This window comes from Blennius ocellaris (genome assembly GCF_963422515.1).
Source record: "Blennius ocellaris genome assembly, chromosome: 7".
Classification (NCBI taxonomy): domain Eukaryota; kingdom Metazoa; phylum Chordata; class Actinopteri; order Blenniiformes; family Blenniidae; genus Blennius; species Blennius ocellaris.
In genome coordinates, this window is record NC_137656.1 from 28,048,426 (window position 1) to 28,072,840 (window position 24,415).

The following is a 24,415-nucleotide window of genomic DNA, read 5'->3' on the forward strand; positions in this document are numbered from 1 at the left end:
CACCTCCATTTCTCCTTCTATCCTTCTACACCTCCATTCCTCCTTCTATCCTCCTACACCTCCATTCCTCCTTCTATCCTTCTACACCTCCATTCCTCCTTCTACCCTTCTACACCTCCATTCCTCCTTCTACCCTTCTACACCTCCATTCCTCCTTCTCTCCTTCTACACCTCCATTCCTCCTTCTACACCTCCATTCCTCCTTCTATCCTTCTACACCTCCATTCCTCGTTCTACCCTTCTACACCTCCATTCCTCCTTCTCTCCTTCTACACCTCCATTCCTCCTTCTACACCTCCATTCCTCCTTCTATCCTTCTACACCTCCATTCCTCGTTCTACCCTTCTACACCTCCATTCCTCCTTCTATCATTCTACACCTCCATTCCTCCTTCTACCCTTCTACACCTCCATTCCTCCTTCTACCCTTCTAATCCTCCATTACTCCTTCTATCATTCTACACCTCCATTCCTCCTTCAACCCTTCTACACCTCCATTCCTCCTTCTACCCTTCTACACCTCCATTCCTCCTTCTCTCCTTCTACACCTCCATTCCTCCTTCTACACCTCCATTCCTCCTTCTATCCTTCTACACCTCCATTCCTCATTCTATCATTCTACACCTCCATTCCTCCTTCTACCCTTCTACACCTCCATTCCTCCTTTTATCATTATACACCTCCATTCCTCGTTCTATCACTCTACACCTCCATTCCTCCTTCTATCCTTCTACACCTCTATTCCTTGTTCTATCATTCTACACCTCCATTCCTCCTTCTACCCTTCTACACCTCCATTCCTCCTTCTCTCCTTCTACACCTCCATTCCTCATTCTATCATTCTACACCTCCATTCCTCCTTCTACCCTTCTACACCTCCATTCCTCCTTCTATCATTATACACCTCCATTCCTCGTTCTATCACTCTACACCTCCATTCCTCCTTCTATCCTTCTACACCTCTATTCCTTGTTCTATCATTCTACACCTCCATTCCTTCTTCTACCCTTCTACACCTCCATTCCTCATTCTCTCCTTCTACACCTACATTCCTCCTTCTACCCTTCTACACCTACATTCCTCCTTCTACCCTTCTACACCTCTATTCCTTGTTCTATCATTCTACACCTCCATTCCTCCTTCTACACCTCCATTCCTCCTTCTATCCTTCTACACCTCCATTCCTCGTTCTATCATTCTACACCTCCATTCCTCCTATCATTCTACACCTCCATTCCTCCTTCTACCCTTCTACACCTCCATTCCTCCTTCTATCCTTCTATGCCTCCATTCCTCGTTCTATCCTTCTACACCTCCATTCCTCCTTCTATCCTTCTACACCTCCATTCCTCCTTCTACACCTCCATTCCTCCTTCTATCCTTCTACACCTCTATTCCTTGTTCTATCATTCTACACCTCCATTCCTCCTTCTACCCTTCTACACCTCCATTCCTCCTTCTACCCTTCTACACCTCCATTCCTCCTTCTATCCTTCTATGCCTCCATTCCTCGTTCTATCATTCTACACCTCCATTCCTCGTTCTATCATTCTACACCTCCATTCCTCCTTCTACACCTCCATTCCTCATTCTACCCTTCTACACCTCCATTCCTTGTTCTATCATTCTACACCTCCATTCCTCCTTCTACCCTTCTACACCTCCATTCCTTGTTCTATCCTTCTATCCTTCTACACCTCCATTCCTCCCTCTACCCTTCTACACCTCCATTCCTCATTCTATCATTCTACACCTCCATTCCTCCTTCTACCCTTCTATGCCTCCATTCCTCCTTCTATCTTTCTACACCTCCATTCCTCCTTCTACCCTTCTACACCTCCATTCCTCCTTCTATCTTTCTACACCTCCATTCCTTGTTCTATCATTCTACACCTCCATTCCTCATTCTATCATTCTACACCTCCATTCCTCCTGATGTTGAAGCTTTTGATTCAGACACGTCCAGAAATAAAGTAAAGGGAGCATAAATGAACAATATAATGCAGACAAGTTTAAAAAGAAGCCCTCAGTCCATGGATGTAGGTGGTAAATAGGAGACTTAAGTCGATGGGTGTAGGTGGTAAATAGGAGACATAAGTCGATGGGTGTAGGTGGTAAAGGGTTGAGACAAAAGTCCATGGGTGTAGGTGGTAAAGGGGAGACATAAGTCGATGGGTGTAGGTGGTAAAGGGTTGAGACAAAAGTCCATGGGTGTAGGTGGTAAAGGGGAGACATAAGTCCATGGGTGTAGGTGGTAAAGGGGAGACGTAAGTTCATGGGTGTAGGTGGTAAAGGGGAGACATAAGTCCATGGGTGTAGGTGGTAAAGGGGAGGCATAAGTCCATGGGTGTAGGTGGTAAAGGGGAGACATAAGTCCATGGATGTAGGTGGTAAATGGGAGACATAAGTCCATGGGTGTAGGTGGTAAAGGGGAGACATAAGTCCATGGATGTAGGTGGCAAAGGGGGGAGACATAAGTCCATGGATGTAGGGGGTAAAGGGGGGAGACATAAGTCCATGGGTGTAGGTGGTAGAGGGGGGAGACATAAGTCTATGGATGTAGGTGGTAAAAGGGAGACACAAGTCCATGGATGTAGGTGGTAAAGGGGGGAGACATAAGTCCATGGGTGTAGGTGGTAAAGGGGGGAGACGTAAGTCCATGGGTGTAGGTGGTAAAGGGGAGACATAAGTCCCTGGATGTAGGTGGTAAAGGGGAGACATAAGTCCATGGGTGTAGGTGGTATAGGGGGGAGACATAAGTCCATGGTGTAGGTGGTAAAGGGGAGACATAAGTCCATGGGTGTAGGTGGTAAAGGGGAGACATAAGTCCATGGGTGTAGGTGGTAAAGGGGAGACATAAGTCCATGGATGTAGGTGGTAAAGGGGAGACATAAGTCCATGGATGTAGGTGGTAAAGGGGAGACGTAAGTCCATGGGTGTAGGTGGTAAAGGGGGGAGACGTAAGTCCATGGGTGTAGGTGGTAAAGGGGAGAAATACGTCCATGGGTGTAGGTGGTATAGGGGGGAGACATAAGTCAATGGTGTAGGTGGTAAAGGGGAGACATAAGTCCATGGGTGTAGGTGGTAAAGGGGGGAGACGTAAGTCCATGGGTGTAGGTGGTAAAGGGGAGACATAAGTCCATGGGTGTAGGTGGTAAAGGGGAGACACAAGTCCATGGATGTAGGTGGTAAAGGGGAGACATAAGTCCATGGGTGTAGGTGGTATAGGGGGGAGACAAAAGTCCATGGGTGTAGGTGGTAAAGGGGAGACATAAGTCCATGGATGTAGGGGGTAAAGGGGAGACATAAGTCCATGGGTGTAGGTGGTAAAGGGGAGACATAAGTCCATGGATGTAGGTGGTAAAGGGGAGACATAAGTCCATGGGTGTAGGTGGTAAAGGGGGGAGACGTAAGTCCATGGGTGTAGGTGGTAAAGGGGAGACATAAGTCCATGGGTGTAGGTGGTAAAGGGGAGACACAAGTCCATGGATGTAGGTGGTAAAGGGGAGACATAAGTCCATGGGTGTAGGTGGTATAGGGGGGAGACAAAAGTCCATGGGTGTAGGTGGTAAAGGGGAGACATAAGTCCATGGATGTAGGGGGTAAAGGGGAGACATAAGTCCATGGGTGTAGGTGGTAAAGGGGAGACATAAGTCCATGGATGTAGGTGGTAAAGGGGATACATAAGTCCATGGATGTAGGGGGTAAAGGGGAGACATAAGTCCATGGATGTAGGTGGTAAAGGGGGGAGACATAAGTCCATGGGTGTAGGTGGTAAAGGGGGGAGACATAAGTCCATGGGTGTAGGTGGTAAAGGGGAGACAAAAGTTCATGGGTGTAGGTGGTAAAGGGGAGACATAAGTCCATGGATGTAGGTGGTAAAGGGGAGACATAAGTCCATGGGTGTAGGTGGTAAAGGGGGGAGCCAAAAGTCCATGGGTGTAGGTGGTAAAGGGGAGACGTAAGTCCATGGGTGTAGGTGGTAAAGGGGGGAGCCAAAAGTCCATGGGTGTAGGTGGTAAAGGGGAGACGTAAGTCCATGGGTGTAGGTGGTAAAGGGGGGAGACATAAGTCCATGGATGTAGGTGGTAAAGGGGAGACATAAGTCCATGGATGTAGGTGGTAAAGGGGAGACATAAGTCCATGGGTGTAGGTGGTAAAGGGGAGACAAAAGTTCATGGGTGTAGGTGGTAAAGGGGAGACATAAGTCCATAGATGTAGGTGGTAAAGGGGAGACATAAGTCCATGGGTGTTGGTGGTAAAGGGGGGAGACATAAGTCCATGGGTGTAGGTGGTAAAGGGGAGACATAAGTCCATGGATGTAGGGGGTAAAGGAGGGAGACATAAGTCCATGGGTGTAGGTGGTAAAGGGGAGACATAAGTCCATGGATGTAGGTGGTAAAGGGGAGACATAAGTCCATGGGTGTAGGTGGTAAAGGGGAGACATAAGTCCATGGGTGTAGGTGGTAAAGGAGGGAGACATAAGTCCATGGGTGTAGGTGGTAAAGGGGAGACATAAGTCCATGGATGTAGGTGGTAAAGGGGAGACATAAGTCCATGGGTGTAGGTGGTAAAGGGGAGACATAAGTCCATGGGTGTAGGTGGTAAAGGATGGAGACATAAGTCCATGGGTGTAGGTGGTAAAGGGGAGACATAAGTCCATGGATGTAGGTGGTAAAGGGGAGACATAAGTCCATGGGTGTAGGTGGTAAAGGGGAGACAAAAGTCCATGGGTGTAGGTGGTAAAGGGGAGACATAAGTCCATGGATGTAGGTGGTAAAGGGGAGACATAAGTCCATGGGTGTAGGTGGTAAAGGGGAGACATAAGTCCATGGATGTAGGTGTATTTCACATGGTTTGGTTAGAAAACACCAACATCTCATATGGTCGCATCCTTTCATCTCAAAGCGTCCATAACAGCCAATAAGATGGAATGGAGGCCACATTGGTGAAAAAACCCTCATAGGAGAGTTTAATAATGAATAAATGAATAATGTGAAGGAAGGAATTACAGTCTGGCCACGGAGAAATGATAAATGATCGACTCGAGGTTCCCCTCCACGGCCACTCCGGGGCTCCACTCCGGGCTCCACACCGGAGGATTCTACCGGTTGGATCCTGTTTTTGTGTCTGACAGCGGCAGTGGGCCTGATCCAGGCCCTGAGGCACCCCGGCGCTCTGAACGTGATTGTTGTGGAGATCAACAAAGGAGACGGGAAGGAGGAGGTGTGGAGGCTGGGGGCCGCTGACTGATTGACTCCGGGGAGCCGCCACCCTCCTCCTCCTCCTCCTCCTCGGCCCAGCACACAGCCAGACACCCGGCCTTGCCCTCGCTCCAGACCGGGAGGGTCGGAGCTCAGAACGCGGCAGGCGGCGGCGGTGAGGCGTGTCCCGGTGTCGGTGCGCAGCGGCGCAGCGGCGCAGCGTCGGGGAGCTCCAGGACTCAGCGGAGGAGGTTCGGAGATGATATCCGCCCTCGGCCGGGACGCGGACGGCGGCGGCGTCCCGGAGGTGACCGCCGTTAAAGCCAAGGAGGAGCGGAAAGGAAAGAACGTGATCCGGGGCTGGAAGAGAGACCGGGACCGGGAGAGAGACGCACCGGCGGGCCGGGCGAAGAAGGAGAAGCCCGGCGATGCTTGTCCTCCTCACCCTCCTCCTCCTCCCCTTCCTCCTCCTCCCTCCTCCTCCTCCTCCTCTTCCTCTTCCTCCTCCTCTTCCTCTTCCCTGGCCGAGCATCATCTGTGCCGAGACGGCCCCGGACTCTGCCGCTGTGCAGCGCCGGACTCCCAGACCGCTGGAGACAACAACGTCAGCAGCAGCAACAACAACAACAACAACAACAACAACAACAACAACATCAGCAGCGGCAGCGGCAGCGGCAGCGGGACGAACGTAGCCGGGCCCGCCTGCAGCAACAGAAGCGCGCTGGATTGTGGAGTTAAGAGCAGCGGCGGAGGCGCTATTGTTGTCAGGCGGCAGCATGACGACACGCCGGCCGCCAAGAAGCACCGGGGAGACAAGGTAAGAGGCTTCTTCACTCTGGACACCGTCACCATCCGCCTCGTCTGTGGGCATGTGGAGGGAAAGAACCAGCGCCGTCAGGTGCAGGTGTGTAGGCCACAAACAGCCTCCCAGCATCAGCACCAGCAGGGAGGCTGCCTCCATCATTTGATCGCCTTAACGTGCTGTATGTGCAGGGCTGAGAGCAGTATTTCCTCCGTCTCATCCATCCTCCTCCCCCTCCTTTCACAAAGATTCAATCCGGTCCTCCTTGATTCATTCAAGGCAATAATGAAAGAAACAACAACAATGTCCAGTGTGTTTTTCTGCATGTGCACTGTCTTTGTTTGCTCACTGTGGCGGGGAATGGTGTTAATCCTCACACAGGGAGATGACGGGCTGGATGGAAGAGACACTCCAGGTCCAGTCATCTGAGGGCGTCACAGGGAGATCTGAGCTCACACTTTTGCTTCTTGTGGGGAGGGAGGGCTGCTTTTTGGAGAAGATGGAGAGGTGGATGAAGAGAGGTGTATGGTGTGTGACAGCAGAGGACACAGGATGAAAGAGGCAGATGGAGGACGTCCAGAACGAGTTTTTAGATTTGTTTTTTTTCTCTTTCTCCAGGTAGAATTAGAGGAGGAAAGGGGAAATGGTGCTGACAGGTGCTGCTAAGCAGGAGACCGTCTGACTGCTTTGTTTATGTGTTGATCTGCGGGATTCCTGTTCAGGCACACAGTCACCCGGACTCTCCAAGTCATTCCCTATCACCCTCCATTTGGACTCCACCGAGTTGCTTATTTGCGATGTCATTACAGAACAACTTATTCAACTTCCTTATGAGTAACAACCTTTTGTTTCTGCCCCCTGTCGTCCACTACAATGTCCATGGAGACAGGAAAGCCTATAATGCAGAGGATGGGGGTGGATATTATGCAAATATCTAACATCCAAAGGTGGTGTCTTTTGTGTGATTATTGGTATTATTGATTTTTGAACATATGATTCCACATCATTTCTCAAGCAAGAAATCTTCAATCTGGTGGAATTCACTTTTTACTTACTCCTAATGGCCATGATCACGATGAACTGTCTCACATGTCCTTCAGATATTACTGTATTGCTTTTGTAGACTAAAAGTACAGAACAGTAATTTGTTTGGAGAGTGTTTGGCAACCCTGAACAGGATAGAGGATTAAAAAATTAGGATTATTCCAACTGAAGGGTGAAGAGTTTGGGTTTAATTTAAAGAGTGTGGGGTTGATTGGTGTACTTCAAAGACACCAATCAAGAACAAATACTCTGATTTTAGCCATTTTAAGACAGAATTTAATGAATCAAATCTAGTTTTAAGAATCTGGGTCTTATTTGAAGAGTCAGTGTACGAATTTTAAAGAACTCAGTCCTCGTTTACACAACAGTATTTCAAGTGAAATCATTCTTTTGTTGCCCTTTCAGGAAAGGTTCATGTTTACATGGCAATGTTTTGAAAGCGATGTCCTTTTCCACAGCAATGGCAGAAATACTGAAGATAACAGTTGGTGCTGTTGGTTGTTTGCTGCCTGTTGTTTTTATAATGAAAACTCACGCACACGCATTGTAAAGTTTAAAGTTGTGAAGGTTCCAGGTGTGTTATGAAAAGGTCATTGATGGCTCTTGTGTCCTGAAGAGTGTGTTCCTGCCATACAGAGTTCAGGCATGTTCTAAAGAGTTCAGGACTGATCAAAGTTATATTTTCATTGCTTTAGTTTTGGCAGGAAGTTAAAGGTTTGTAACATGAAACACAAGCGTTTTTCATCTGTTCATTCAGTACACGTGACTAAAACTGAAACGCTTCAGTGAGTTCTGCAATTACATCAAGCATTTTACCATGACTGAATCATTGATGCTTTCAGCCCGATCGTGACATTTTGACAATATTGACCGACATCAATGAAGACTAGTATCTTCATGGAAATAATAAAACATCCTCCACTCGTCAAACTTGAGTGAAAAAAAAGTGCTTTAGAGTCAAATAAAGCCGTGAAAACGTTTCTACGGAAAACGCAAACAAACATCAACCATCAGAAAAATAAGTGAGGAAAAGTGTCGAAATGCAACATATGTCCTCTGCTTTGCCGCTTTACTAAGGAACAGGTCGGATAACCTTGTAGCCTTTATGGTTCAGCTCTGGAGCCACACCACTCAGGGCTGCCTGCGCTTCAGTCTGGAACCGAGGCCTGTCCCACTCTGTTCATTTCTGTAAATGATCATGACACCTCAGGACGCAGTTAAATCTGAGGTCTCAGCAGCTCAGAGCGACAGCTCAAGTCCCTGGAACTTGTACTGTGACTGCTGTCCACCAGGACCATCAGTCTTCTGATAAAACATCTTAATTCAAGCACAGGCAGCTTTGCTGTTTATCCACAGCCTCAGGCTAATCTCCACTTTATTTCCCTTAATTGTTGTGTCAGCTGAAGTGTGCAGCTGAGGAACCCAGGTTTGGTTGGAGATACAGCATAAGTCACTGTGAGCTCTCCCAGGATGCTCCACTGTTCCAGTCATCATTACTCCCAGTCCCAGATGACAGACCCGATGGTCCTCCATGTGGCAGAAAGAAGTGCAGCGAACTTTGGCTTGTAGTTCACTGTGACACAAGAACTTTGGTTCGCTTTTGGTCTTGATGAAAATTCCAGGTGGGCCCTTTGTGAGCAGGTGAAGTTGAAGTTTCTATTGTTCAGAGCGTCAGTCTAAGTTGATGGGTTCACTGGGACTGCCTCTGTTAGTTCCAGCTTCACCTCCCTGAAGGCTGCTCATTCACGTAATTAATGTCTTCTCTTGTTGGTCGTCAGCGACAAGTGAAGTTAAGGTGTCAGATAGTACCTTTGGCCTATTTTGTACTTTATCAACTTACAACACTTAATGTTTGTTGACTGCATGTCGGTAAAGCTCTGGTCTCCAGGTCTTTTCAGGGCTACAGAACACCATGGGCCTGATTGGCTAAAGCTTTGCAGTGAGAATGCACTGATGATCCTTTATTAAAGGATCAGTATCAAGAGTATCAACCTTTGGGTACTTGCCAATACCAAGTACCTAGTAAATGCCATACAGCTTAATTTATACTCCATACACAAACAACAGCCTTTGTAATGATGCAACGTGTCAATATGATATCCAACTGAGCCTGTTCCTGGTTTCAGATTGCAGAAGTTCATCAGAGTTAATTATGCAGCCAACAGCAAACCATCACAGTCTGAATAAAAGAAAGACATAATTGGGGGTAATCATGACTTTAATGATTCAATTCAATTCGATGCAATTCTATGGAGCCAAATACAGCAGTCATCTCAAGGCACTTTTACAGAGAAAAACAAAGAATTCCAGATTGTCTGGGTTTTTCTGGTGGAAAGTAAAAACAGGAAGAAACTTGCAGAACCAGGCTTAGGGGAGGAGATTTTCTGCAGAACCAGGGTCAGAGGTGATGGCTCTCTGCTGTTTCACAACAGAAAGAGACTGTGTGAACACGTTGTTTTTGACTTTTCATCTCAGAAAAGTTTTATGTTTATATGGTGGTGTTTTGAAAAGGATGCCTGTTTACATAAAAATGGCAGAAATACTGAAAAGGATGTAGTTAGCATGCTGGGCCATGAGTGGCTGCTGTTTGTTGATTTGGTAATGAAACTACAGATGCAGCAGAGAACAAAATGCTATGAACATCAACAACGGGAGAACGCGGACATTCAAGTGGACAGACGGCCAAGTTGGATTGTTATTACGGTGACCGTCAAAATAAAACTACCAAGTTCCAGGAGGAAAAGGACTGGGAGTCATGACACAACAGAGGAAACGTTGTTGTTATTTTCCTTCTACTGAGCATGTGCAGAACAACTATGGTCCTGTCGGCCCTGGTGTGCAGGACCAGTAACAGCGGTTCCTCCGTCTACACTAAGGACACTGAGCATTTTTGAAAAGTTCCATCTTGTTCTGAGCACTTCTCTAAACAGAGACCAAAATGTTGTGTGTTTTCACTTGAAATCGTTGTCATGTTAACAGGCCCTAAGTCACAGTGGCACCATGCGTCTTTTTACTGTGTACCACCGCCGGACTAAATAGTTCTTCTGCACATGCATGAGCAGATGGCCAATAACAACAGTGTCATGACTCCGAATCCATATTCTCCTGGGACTTGGTATTTTTATTTTGACAGTCATAAAAAGAAAAATCCAATTTCATCTGCCCATGCAAATGTCCGTGTTCTCCCTTTGTTAATGTTCACAGCATGTTGCTCTCCACACGTGTGTGGTTACATTCCGAAAACAACCAACAGAGCTAACTCATGGCCAAGCATGCTAACGTGTCAACGTTAAACCTTTCTAAAACAAAAATCTAAAAAACAATGCGCTTTCACTTGAAGCATTGTCGTGTCAACGGGACTATAGGTGGATGGAGTTTTTCTTTTTGTATCAGATTTGTTGGAGCTGCTGTCAACAGATTTTAGAGTTCAATGACATCTGTTACTGGCTCACTGTTATTATACTGTCACTCTGATTCACAGTTCTCAGGCTGTCAAAATTAGATTTGCACGTCAAAGAAAACCAGAATAAGACACTTATAGGATCTTGACAGAACCTGTAAATCTGCACGTTGCTTTGGCTGACAGCAGTTCTGTCCATGTGACCTTGTTTCTACTACTTTGAACTGTGTATTGAGGCAAAACCAATGAGTTAACATCTTTTGAAAAAATGGCAATAGGTACTAATGTATAGTTTGAGTAGTTTGGGAAAAATGAAACTTGTTTGCACAAATAATGACCTGTTTATCCACTGTCCGACTGGTGTCTTTGCATCGAAGCTTTTCATCCTCACTCTCTTGATTGAACAGTGTGATGTTCAGTTTGACGTTTGTTGTTTGTGTTCAAATGTGTGGGATTTTTCTCCCTCAATAAATAATGAATTGATACATCATTATGACTTTGATAGCCTGCTTTTATTTTTTATCAATGAAATACTTCATTTTCAGCAAACACCAGGACATCCACTCGTTACTTTGTTCAAGTTGTGCTTATCTGAATTGTTAATAACAGTTTTACAGGTACTAGGAGCAGAAATGAAGGGGCTACTTTGCAAACGATGCTGAGTTTCTTTGCTTGACTGTAGACATGAGCATACGACAGAGAGGCTGCAGTAGTGTAAAGACTAGACAGGAATCACCACAGACTAAAGTGTACTACATGTTATTTAAGACAGCAGCTTCAGCTGATATTGAACACTGTTCAATTTTCTCAATGTCTTCTTCGTTTGTGTTTAAGTCTTTCGTTCTTCAGTCTCGTCGCTCCTGGTGTATTGTGGCAGCTCCGGGGCCCGCTTAACACGATCGTAGTAAACAGTTGTTCTGCACATGTTCAGTAAATTGACAATAACAACGGTGTTTTCCTCGAGCGTGCCATGACTCCCAGTTTTTATTCTCCTGGAACTTGGTTGTTTTGTAGTTGAAAGTTGGAAAACTTTTCTGAAATGTAAATGCAAAAACTGTGGTTTCACTGGAAACGTTGTCAGGTAAACGGGGTCTTAGTTACAACCTCAATACTGACCTGATTGTACTCCGTGGTCCTTCAGACAACATTGCGATTTATCCCCATCCCCATAGATGTTAAACATCAGACTTATACATCAGATTTTAACCACTACAACAGTCTCTACATGCTTTACGTAAACAGCCACATTCATTCCTTCACACACAGTCAGATTAATGGTGTTTTAGCAAAACCTTTGGGAACCAGTTCAGTTTCAGAGTGTTGTCCAAGGACATTTACTGTAGTTGTCACATTTGTATTCCTTCAAAAGTAGTAAAAAAAAAGAAAAAGAAAATACATGCTAGTTTCATGGTGGAACTGGAGGAGGAGGAAGGAGCTACCATATTGTAGTCAATCAGTCATAGTGTAATCACCACTACTAGTGTAATCACTATGACTGATCAAATGGCAAAACAAGTGTTTCATGAATGTTGCTTTAACCAGTGGCTGTTGAGATGTTTCAGTCAGAATCCAAGTGGTGGATTCACTATCTGATACCAGTGTTGTGGCTAAAAACACACACGCAAAAGATGCAACATTTCCTCACATAATGACTAGAAATGATCAAGCGACCCTAGAAAGTGCTTCATCCCCTCATTTAGAGGAGTAAAAGCAGTTGCGCTGCTGCAGTGGAGGCCCAGACTGTCATCTGCATGACAATAGGATGCAGCTGAGTCTGCCTGTGAATGACAGGCTGTCAGTCTGGATCCCCAGAGGCTGAATAAGGATGAGGCACAAAAAACACTCGGCTCTTCAGAACTCGGATCAACTTCCCAGCAGCAGAGCTGCAGTGCCTTCCTATTTTCCTCCCCGCCTTTTTTTTTTTTTCTTCCCAGACGGAAACATTGTGTCCTATTTGCCGCTCGCCAGTCTTCCCGTTTACCTGGCGGGTTTGAACAGGTTTGCGCTGGGGCTTGGTTTCCATGGCAACATTGACAGCGTTTGCTCGATTCTGGGAAAGCTGTATTCGCCGTGTGACGTTGCACGTTAAGTACTGATACAGAAAGGATGAGGTGTTGTATCCCTTCTTTTCTTTAGTACATCCTCTCAGAGGGAAGCTCAGTTGCTCATTTATAGGGAGGCACTGATGCCGCTTTTTTTTTTTTTTAAAGAGTACGAGTACTGATCTTTAGCTACCTGCTGATACCAAGTACATTTAGGAGTGCTTATTAAATGCCATAAAGCCTAATTCATACTCCATATGCAAACCACCTCCGCACAGCCTCTGTGTAGATGCTACGTTCACCTGCAAGAACCTTGAAGCCTCGAGTGCGTCACTGTGTCTACAGTACGTGTAGTACAGTACGTCACATCTATGTAAACCGAGTGTATCAGTCACACTATAATTATGGTTAGCAAGTAGCATTGCTGATGTGTGAGCTGGAAACTCATTAGCATGTAGCACGGCGCTACTGGATCCATTCAGCTATTAAAGTAATGAGTGACATCGTTCGAACTCTGCTGGTCCAAATGTGTCTGATGATTAAGTTGCTGATGACCAACTGCCTTTCTCCTCCTCTTGATATTTTAGTTTACAGTCTCTCTTACTTCTGTCATGAAGAATCTCTAATCCATGGACATCACTCGTGCTCTCTTGCATACCTGATGCTGATGTTGCTGATGCATGACGTCACATAGTACTCCCCAAGAGCTTTTCTGAGTACGAGTAGTATTGGACCTGATACTGGTATTGATGTCACTGCATCTCTACTCATCTGTGTTGTCTTTTCAGTACCACCGTCATCTTCTCCCACAGAGAAGTTAACTACTGTTTCATAACTTGAAATTAATCAGTATTTCTCTTGATTTCACAAATATTTTTAAAGAGATTGGAGAAAAAAATATTGTATCAGTCACCCCAAGACAAGAGCAGCTTTGCAGCTTCACAGCTTGACCACACCTGAGAGGTGACTAAAGAGTGTTGATGAGATGCAAATTAGCTTCAATTACTAACTCGCTCATGTGTCCATCCATCCATCCATCCATCCATCCATCCATCCATCCATCCATCCATCCATCCATCCATCCATCCATCCATCCATTCATCCATCCATCCATCCATCCATTCATCCATCCATCCATCCATCCATCCATTCATCCATCCATTCATCCATCCATCCATCCATCCATCCATCCATCCATCCATCCATCCATCCATCCATCCATCCATCCATCCATCCATTCATCCATCCATCCAACCATCCATCCATTTTCTGCCACTTATCCAGGCCGGGTCGCGGAGCCAGCAGTCTGAGCAGAGTTGCCCAGACTTCCCTCACCCCAGACTCTTCCTCCAGCTCATGTGTTCATATTAAAAACAATCTTGAAAAATCTTCAGATTTCAAGTGCTCTTTTTCTTTCATGCATTATCATTGGATCCGGTGAGCTGTTGTCACACGTGTGCTGTCCTCACCGCAGGCGGATCATCGCAGCACTTTAATGTCTCTCATCCTCTAATTTTCAAAGAATTTGGGCCGGAGCGGCACACAGTCAGACAGTTTTCTAACAGCCAGCCAGATGCCTCCGACAAACGTGTCTTCTGAAGGCACAAAATGTATGATTCACAGATCCTGATGTGTAGATTTCTAAAGAACAGGGCTGTGAGTCATGTGTGCTCAGACTTCTGATCTGACACATGCACAGGGACTTCCTGTTTCTAGTGTTTACAGCCAACGTCAGACAGATGGAGTCCTGATTTAAAAGGGTCAATTTCTTGCTGTGTAAAATGGTGACAGACTTTGAAAAAGGGAAAAGATCACAAATCAGTGGAATAAAAGTAGTTCAGATAAAGTTAAATACACAGCTTCATTGATGTTAAGAAATGTCTTTGTACAGAACCAGAGTCAGAGGAGGAGGCTTTCTGCAGAACCTGTCAGGCTTTCAACAATGTCAACCTGACGGGAATCACTGCTGCAGAGAACCAGATTATAGTCTGTTTAACTGTTCACAATCTGATGCTCAGTTTTCGAAACTGAACATGAGACTCGATGTTCTGGGAAAGGGGACAGCGTGATATCGGTGTTGTTGATGTTGCACGGTTTCTGTGTGCTGTCCAATGCTCACAGAAACACACATTATTCTGTCAATTTTCTGAGTTACCAGATTGATATGAAAATGAATCAGTGCAGTGAATTCTTTCTCCAGATGCTGTAAAACCCCGACACACCCCATCTATACCACTTCATCCATTTTAGAGTTGCTGGAGCCAATTCCAGCCGACAATGGATGTACTGGTCTGCAATCCAAGAGTAGATACAGACAACTTCACATAAAGGCAATTTACAGTCAGAGATTCATCTCCATGCCATGGTTTGGGACTGTAGGAGGTAAGCTGGACGACATCCAGACCTCAAGCCTTTGTTTGTCTTCCTTGTAGTAACCACTTCACAGCCTGGAGTCATGTGCAGAAATGATGTGAGTTAGTTCTTGAGTTTGGCCTTCTATTCCGGATTCTAGGTACAGATTATGTCTTGATATTTAGAAATAAAGCACACAATTAGGAGATGTGAGAAGTTCAGATATTCCTTGTTTATTTATCACTTTTGGCTTCTTTACCTATGTGCACGTAACACAACACGCCATCTTTTTTTCAGATTCACAACATTGATTTCACGGGAAAGAAAGGGTTAGAGTGACCCTTACCCCCAACCCTACCCATACCTTCAACACCAACCCCAGTGTCAGCCCTAACCTTACCTTAACCCTAACCTTACTTTAACCTCTAACCCAGGGGTCCCCAAACTTTTTCACGCCACATAGCGTTTCCCTTTTATAAATTTTTATTATTTTATTTATAGCTTTTTATTATTATTATTACACTATTATATTATATAATATATATTATTATAGCTTATTATTATTTTAATACAGAGTTTGCACATAAGATAAACATAAGAAAGCAGCACAAACTATCACTGCATACAGTAAACCAGGGGTCCCCAAACGTTTTCCTGTGAGGGCCACACAACGTTTCCCTTCTCTGATGGGGGCCGGGTCCGTTTGTCACAGAAAAAGTGTGACGATCGCAGGGATGCCTAAACGTAAAAGTGTATTGTTTTCCACAAAGCCACACATAACCAAATGACCCTTTCAGGGTTCTTCACAAAATAAAAGTCAGGAAATAAATAATAACACTGTTAATGAAATAAACAATAACCAAATAACCCTCTCTCAGTTCTTCATAGCAAAAAAGTCTTTTCTCTATTACATTGGTCAATAACAAATGAAGTCCTGTCCCCGTTCCTTTTCCTGCTCACTCAAATTTTTTCGGAGCCATAAAAAGTTATGAAACTTTAGGATTAGAAAGTCAAAATAATCAAAAATACGTTATTTTAGTTGAAGTTGTTTTTATGTGTTGAATTCGAGTGGGTTTTTAATATGTTCGGGTGACGATCTGAATGTTTACGGAAGTTAACAATTCAAAATGGTGGACGGCAAGGAGTTTCCCCGAGGGAATCCCGAGGAATTACGTGACGCTATCCAATTAAAATGCATGTTTCCCAGGTAAGACGCAGCGTCACTGACCATAATGGGGATCTCGACTCGGGAAGAAAATAGCGGCCGCAAGCGGCGTCAAGCACCATGCTATCATCTTCGTTCACGTGAGAATCACGTGATCGCACTCTTGGTGCGAGAAATGGCGGCGCCCTGCGGTGGCATGAACTGTTGGCGATAACAAGTGAATTTTGACCAAAAAAGTCAAAATACCGGCAAAAAACCACTAGACCATTCGGGCAAGCTGGGTGGATGATTCACTTGCCCAAGCAAAGTTTTACTAGCCCTGGACGTTCAGGCAAGCCTTAATGTCGAGCCCTGACTGTATTTAATTTTTTTTTTTATGGCAGTTGGCATCAGCAATGAAACTTCATGGATGCCAACTGCCATTAAAAAAAAATATGAAAAAAAATCGAAATGCATCTCTGGTATTGTTCAGGGGGCCGGGCCAAATGTGGCTGTATCCGGCCTGCGGGCCGTAGTTTGGGGCCCACTGCTCTAACCCAATCCTAACCCTACCGTCATCCGAGTCTAACCCTACCATTACCTTACCCCTAATGTTAATGTCACCCCAACCGACCATAACCAATAACCCCACCATCACCGCTAAACCTATCATAAACTCCTAATCCTACCCTAACCCTAAGTCTACTGTCACCACTACCCCAACCCTAACTATAAGCCCTACCCTTAACCTCAAACCCAACCCGACAGTCTCACCCAACCTTTTCCTGACCCTACCCTAACCCTGATACTATGTCACCACTACCCCAACCCTAACTAAAAGCCCTACCCTAAACCTCAAACCCAACCCGACAGTCTCACCCAACCTTTTCCTGACCCTACCCTAACCCTGATACTATGTCACCCCGACCCCAACCCTAACTAAAAGCCGTACCCCTAAACCCCAAACCCAACCCGACAGTCTCACCCAACCTTTTCCTTAACTTACCCTACCCTAACCCTACCCCCAACGCTACACTAACCTACATTCAACTCAACCCTACCCTAAACCACAAACCTAACCCTACCATCTCACCCAAACTAACCCTAGCCCTACCCTAATGCAACCCAGACCTACGTCACCCAAGCCAACCCTACCTTAACCCCTAAACCTACCCTCCTGAACCCTCTTTGCCTGTGAGTAGCAAAGCTAACTTGTGGATTCATCTTTAAAACATTCACCAATCTTTCAACTGTTGTATCCTACAGAGGACTTTACCTACTTGAAAACATCACCTTTTCTTCATTTCATCAACAGTAGCTGGTTTCAGTTTCTTCTTTTTGTTTTCAGTGAGGAATCATGGCACAGGGAGAGATACAGTTGTTTTCTGCTGAGGAGCTCAGCTTCCAGAGGAGATAGCGCTCCTTTACTAGCAGCTTTGATTGAATGTTTTCCCTTTCTACTAGTGAGCATGCAAACCTAGTACCTGTTGTGTTGAATTGTGTCCACATGGTGAACCAACAGCAGTCATCAGAACAGATCAAACATGGTCTTTCCCTGCCTGTTTATCTCTCAATTCCTTGTCAAATCTGAGATTTTCATCATCAGCCAGATGCCTTGGTCTCCGTTAAGTAATCTGCTGGAGATTCTATCTTGTAATCCATTTGATGAATTACACAGTTTTCTGAATGTTTTTGACCATCTTTAAATATCCACTTGTGTTTCAACTTCAGCTTTTTACTAAAATGATGCAGAATTCAGACCTGTCAGTGACTGTTGCTCGTCGGTGTCTGAGGCAGTGAAACACCCCCATCAGAAGAGTTTCACCACCTGCTGCTCTGAACTCAATCTCCTCATCTGAAGAGAACTAATCTTTTTCAAACACACCCTTAACTTCTTCATAAGGCTTCAGACAGCTCTTTAAATACTGACTCCATGAAAGAAAAGAGAAGAGCAGAGACTTCATGTCAGAGATGTGAGGTTTAAATCACTGAATCCTCATTCGCAAACCCCTTTTCAATGCTCAAGGGTTTGAAGTGATCTCTGGCAGTTTGTTTTTTGTGTGTTTTCTTTACATGAAATGATCTTTATTTAGTTTTTTTTTTTTTTTTTTTAGGGATGCACTGATAGAGCTTTTGTTTTCAATACAAAAAAAACAAATAAGAGTACTTTTAAATATTTGCTGGTACCATGTACTTGTTAAATACCATTAAGTCTAATTCATACTCCATACGCAAACGATGTGCAATAGACTGAAGTACCGATCTTGCTCTGTGCTTCCACACAATCCAGATCGCTGTTACTGGGTGTATCATTCTTTAATAATGGGTAGCATGTAGCATTGCTGGGGTGTAAGCCCCAAAGCTCTTAAGAATGTCGCATGTAGCATGGAGCCTGTGGTATGTGGCACTGCTTGAAACTACTTGTTGAGCAGTTAAACTAATGAGTGGCTTTTGGCTGAGTGCTCATCCCAATTTCTCGAGAAGCCGTCGGTGGGGAATCCACCGCCGCCATTTTGTTTGGCCATTTTGATCCGAATCACCACCCCAGCGCCACTGTTGGTGGGAGGCAGTACTACATGCAATATGTTTTGTTCCGACGCACAATTACAGCGTCACTGTCGGTGGGAGGCAAGAGTACATGATCCGCAATACAACCGAGCTCCTCCAGAATTGAAACCTCGCCAGTGCGGTATAAAAATGGCGGTGTACGGCCGCTGACATGCTTGTTATTGGCCGCCGACACACTTGTTTGTGGACGCCGCCATTATTGCTCACGGTCAGCGCCATACTACTCTCAAAACGCAAACCTCGCCAGTGCGGTATAAAAATGGCGGTGTATGACCGCTGCTTGTTTGTGGTTGCCGACATACTTGTTTTTGGCCGCCGCCATGCGTGTTTGTGGTCGCCGCCATATTTAAAAGGACAACTGACGTCACTGCTTCAGTTCCGTCACGGTTTCATGGATCATGTTCAGTTTGAAGAAGCACAAGAACACTGGAGGAACATCCAGGAGATATAATGTGAACAAAGCTCAGAGTATTTATAAGGTCCAGAACCAAGTGGATTGAAGAGGGAGAACCCCCCCCCCCCCCCCATCATATTCCATATTCAATATCTCTCTGAACCTATTTCAGCAAGACACTGCAGCTGGAACCACATCTGTAGAGTTCAGCTACTAAACTGATCTGCCTTCTTCATTCATCCAGTGACAATGTGTGGTGCATTAAGCAAAACAAACTACAAAAATGGAGAGTAACTGTAGTTACTTCAGAGTAAATGTCCATGACAAACCTTCAAAAAGTACCTCTGACAACTTTAAAAGAATAAAACCATCCAGGAATCACGTCATTGTTCTTTATTATATTTACAAGCACTTTTAAAGAGAAAACCCAACAAATCCACATGAGCAAGCGTGAGCGACTGTGGAAAGGGAAAAAGTCCCTCTAACAGGAAGAAATCTTTGCAGAAACCAGACTCAGAGGTGGCGGCATTCTGCTGGCCGGTTGGGGTGAGAGGATAGAGGAGAGGACAGACACATAGATAAAAGATACACTCTGGAAATGGGGACAGGAGACTTCAAACCACGATATTGTTGGACATCCGGCAGGGAGGATGAGAGCACAGACGACAGGAGCGTGTTAGAACTTTCTCCCACTGGCTATGATGACCTCTGCTTGAAGCCTTGTGTGACCTTCAGCCATCAGGATGTTGATGATGATCTGAAAAAGATCGACAAGGTGCATGCAGATAGGTTTCAAAAGATGCAAAATATTGACCACTACTTCTATGATGTCCTCCATTCGATTGATCGTCTTACTTCTGGAAGCATAACATCAAAAATGTAACCGATGAGTCTCAGGCCCCCCTTCTTGATTTCCGTGACCTCCTCCATCTCTTTCAGCATCTCGAAAATCTGTTGCAATACAGATGAATAAAAATAAACAAATTGAGCTTATGTTACATAAAAAATCTCAAACTTGATTGATGAGTCATAGGAGTGTTGAGTGACACTCAATTCCTTGACGGTCTCTGGATCCATGGTCAGCACAGATGCTGTGTGCATTGTTGGGTGTGCATATGAATGCTCTATGCCCAAGCATTCGCTGCTACGATGACGTGACATTCTGATTGAACACTGCATCTGAAAAAATATTTCAATCAGAATCATTAGTATTTGTTCAAATGTACTGATCTCTCATTGATGAATGCAAACTGACAAGCATCCAAGTGATTCATTGCAGTATGTTATATATAAGATATCAATCTCCCTCATAACCATTAAACTTTCTCTAATTTGGATGCACTGATAAAAACACAGAAATCCCAGTCAGGTTGTATATATCCAGTAATGCAGTATGATAAAAAATACCAGTACGGGTCTAAATAAACCAACACATGGAACAAAGATAAAAAAAAGAGCAACATAAACTTTGAGCTGATCTTACTTGAATTGCTCCCAACATAACTATACAACAACTCTTACTCTCACTAATACTGATATCATGACACCTATCAACCATGTCCTACTTATTAGTGCAGGCTGATGCACATTGTACTGAGGTTTTTCACCCACGTGACAAAATTCAGCCATTTAGGACGTAATCGCAACTAAATGTTGTGATGAAACTGCAGTTAGCAGGAGTGATAAGTGAAGGCACACAGTAAACTGTGAGTTGTCTGGACGGAGAAATAAAGCAGCAGAGATATGTGGACAGACTGACACAGTTGGGGATAGATGAACATGGAAGGATGTGAAGCGTGATCTGGCTCCGGTCTTCCAGTGCGAGTATAACCATAGTCTCTAAATACTGGTATAACTCCACCTACCATTTCATTCTTATTAGTGCAGGCTGATACTTTACACATAGAAAAAAGTGCAATTATTTACCTTAGCAGAAGACAATCCTTTACTCTGTTGAGCTTCGAGTACACGTGTGAAGAAAACAATGCAATGCAAACAAATGTGCGTTTGAACAGCGCGGCGCACAGTTTTTTTCCGGCGAGTGGGTCCTCCTACGTCACTTCCGGTGGGGCGGCCCCCGATAACGTAATTCCAGACGTTCGCGGTCTGAAACGTCACTTCCTGTATGTCGCGTCTGTGAACGTCACTTCCGGTACGCACTATTTCAAAATGGCGGCGACCGGTAGATAAGTATGGCGGCGCCCGCAACACCGCCATTTTGATTCTCCACCGACATCTCTTGAATTTCTCTGGTTATCAAGTTGCTTTTGCCTCCTTTTGATATTTTGGTAGAAGGTAGTTTACTATCTGTCTTCTTTGTGTCATTCTCATTAATATTAAAGAATGTCAAACTGCTGACCTCTCTCATCCTCACTTTCATTCCATGTTGCTGATGGATGATATCATGTCGCACTTGCTGGGTTTTATCAGGAACATTTTTTGGAGTACGAGTATTCCATGCAGTGTTGGACCTGATACCCAATACTGGTATCGGTGCCAGTATATCCCGAAGTTGTTTTTGGTTTTTGGTTTTTTTTCAATAATACTGATTTTTAGGATCCACAAAAAGAAAAAGGGAAAAGAGAAAAAGGAAAGTCCAAACACTGTGTTCTGCTCACCAGAGGGCGGAACCTTGGTTTGGTTCTTGTGGTCCACTTTGTGCTCTCTTGGTCTTCCTGGTGCTGCAGAGACCTGGTCCCTGGTAGGAGACCAGGGTGAGAAGAGGGGACCTGGTCCCTGGTAGGAGACCAGGGTGAGAAGAGGGGACCTGGTCCCTGGTAGGAGACCAGGGTGAGAAGCAGAGACCTGGTCCCTGGTTGGAGACCAGGGTGAGAAGAGGGGACCTGGTCCCTGGTAGGAGACCAGGGTGAGAAGAGGGGACCTGGTCCCTGGTAGGAGACCAGGGTGAGAAGAGGGGACCTGGTCCCTGGTAGGAGACCAGGGTGAGAAGCAGAGACCTGGTCCCTGGTTGGAGACCAGGGTGAGAAGAGGGGACCTGGTCCCTGGTAGGAGACCAGGGTGAGAAGAGGGGACCTGGTCCCTGGTAGGAGACCCGGGTGAGAAGAGGGGACCTGGTCCCTGGTAGGAGACCAGGGTGAGAAGAGGGGACCTGGTCCCTGGTAGGAGACCAGGGTGAGAAGAGGGGACCTGGTCCCTGGTAGGAGACCAGGGTGAGAAGAGGGGACCTGGTCCCTGGTAGGAGACCAGGGTGAGAAGCAGAGACCTGGTCCCTGGTAGGAGACCAGGGTGAGAAGAGGGGACCTGGTCCCTGGTAGGAGACCAGGGTGAGAAGAGGGGACCTGGTCCCTGGTAGGAGACCAGGGTGAGAAGAGGGGGCCTGGTCCCTGGTAGGAGACCAGGGTGAGAAGAGGGGACAGTTGGTTGGGAGACAGTTTGACCAAGTTGTGTCCAGGTCAGGTTTGACCAATGATGAGGCTTTTCCAACCTGGGGCTTGTGGCCCTCAGGTCCCTGTCCTCCCCCCTGCTGTTCCATTACCTTCCCATTGTTCTAGCAGCCGGTTCTCTTGGGGGAGAACTGCTTGAAGGAGAGCAGGGATCTGGGCCCAATATCTGTGAGGCTGGTGTGTATGGAACTACTGCTACTCATCGGACTACAGAAGCCTTCTCAGCTCAAACTTCTGGAATACTCTGAGCATTTCATGGCTTTGGCACGGCCACACTGCCCTCAGACCTAAAACCCTGATACATGCTAGCTATTTAGATGTTATATCAAAACGGTTGCGTTGAATCTTGAATTGCTGGTTTTGTAGATAATGCATAGATATGAGATAAGGCCTTTCAAGAGTGTCTGGCTGCAGGACCTCCACTCTCAGGCTCTCTCCACTGTCAGACAGGAAGGGTTCATTCAAAATAAAATGGGACAATTCTAAATAAAATGGGACAGAATGAAATGGGGAAATGCTCGTGGAACATTCAGAATGAGTTAATTAGCCAATAACGCAACATTAAAAGCTACTTTCTTGAATGTAGTACAGTGTATATTGTTTTTTTTCCCTTTTTATCTATATAGCACGTGTAGCCTGAGTATTTATGCCAATACATGATTGTATTTTATATTATTTCTGAATGTATAATATAGGATCATTTATGGCCACACATTATTGTGTGATATACAATTGTTACGACTGCGGTTGTATTGTGTGTGTGTCACAGTTTTATGTTGCTCTAACAACCAGTAATATCTTCATGCAGTATTTTGGACATGAGAAAAATGCAGCAGCGCTCGTGACTTGAACAGTTTATTATTAAGATGTGAAAAATCATAGGTCTATACTCCAGCATTTTAGAGTTTATGTCAGGAGTCACACACCTCGCTCCAGCACCGGATCCTCTCTGGCACTCCTGCAGGCAATCAGCTGATTGATTGCCTTGCATTCTTAAGCCCTGCAGGGAGGAGGGTCCGGTGCCAGAGGATTGCCTAGTCTTCACTCCGTGTGGCGGTGCGTCGGTGTTGTCCTCCCCGGGGTGGTTCCTGTTCCCGTTCCTGTTCCGACCCCGGTTCCAAGAAGTCCCGTCCGGGTTCCGTCCCGAAGTTCCCCGTCCGGGTCCCGTCCGGGTTCCGTCCCGAAGTTCCCCGTCCGGGTCCCGTCCCGGTTCCTAGAAGTTCCCCGTCCGGGTCCCGTCCCGGTTCCAGGAGGCCCCTCAGAGATTCCCCCGGGTCCCGTCCCGGTTCCTGGAGGCCCCCCAGAGATTCCCCGGGTTCCGTCCCAGTTCCAAGAGGCCCCCCGGAGTTCCCCCGGGTCCCGTCACCGTTCCAGCTCCCCTTTCGGGAGGGGGAGCTGGTGTGCACAAAATCAAATAAACACTTCATAATAATCAAAATATGTCACCAAACACAGAAAGAAGTATAACTTATCAAATTCCACCTCCTCTCCATAAATACTAGAATGTTTGTTTTTATTGTATAAAGGCTGGTGATATGTACACTATCTCACTAAAGTGAGTAAACCCTCACACTTCTGTAAATATTTAATTCATGTTTTGATGGGACACTGAGGAGAGCTGACACAGATCAAGGTGTAGAGAGAGAGATGGAGAGAGAGGCAGTGAGAGAGGTGGGGATGGGGGGTGTTTTAAAGCAGCCCTAACTGTAAGCTTTATAGAATAGAAAAGTTTTGAGTCTGGCCTTAAAAGTAGACTGTTTCAGCCTCCCTAACTGAAACTGGGATCTGGTTCCACAAGACGGGAGCTTGAGAACTGAAGGCTCCGCCTCCATTCTACTTTTAGAAACCCTCGGAACCTCCAGTAAGCCAGCACTCTGAGAACCAAGTGTTCTTCTGTGGAGATACGGGACTAACAGTTCTTTAAGATATGATGGAGCCTGGTTGTTTAGAGCTTTATAGGTGAGAAGAAGGATTTTAAGTTCAAGTATGTTTATATTCTAAATCAGCTTGAGGCTAGTCAGTTAAAAATGCTCTTTTTCTGAAAATGACTTATTTTATAAGC

General features: G+C 45.4%; 1 protein-coding gene across 1 annotated transcript in view; it reads left to right on the forward strand.

Moving 5' to 3' along the window:
- znf608 (zinc finger protein 608) overlaps positions 1-24,415 on the forward strand; it is a gene marked incomplete at both ends in the record, with an annotated part of 140,983 nt that overhangs the window by 11,145 nt on the left and 105,423 nt on the right. The window contains 3 exons of the mRNA XM_080499229.1: positions 5,137-5,225; positions 5,267-5,378; positions 5,440-6,020. Of these exons, the coding sequence (XP_080355355.1) occupies positions 5,137-5,225; positions 5,267-5,378; positions 5,440-6,020 (782 nt within the window). The remainder of the gene's footprint in view (positions 1-5,136; positions 5,226-5,266; positions 5,379-5,439; positions 6,021-24,415) is intronic.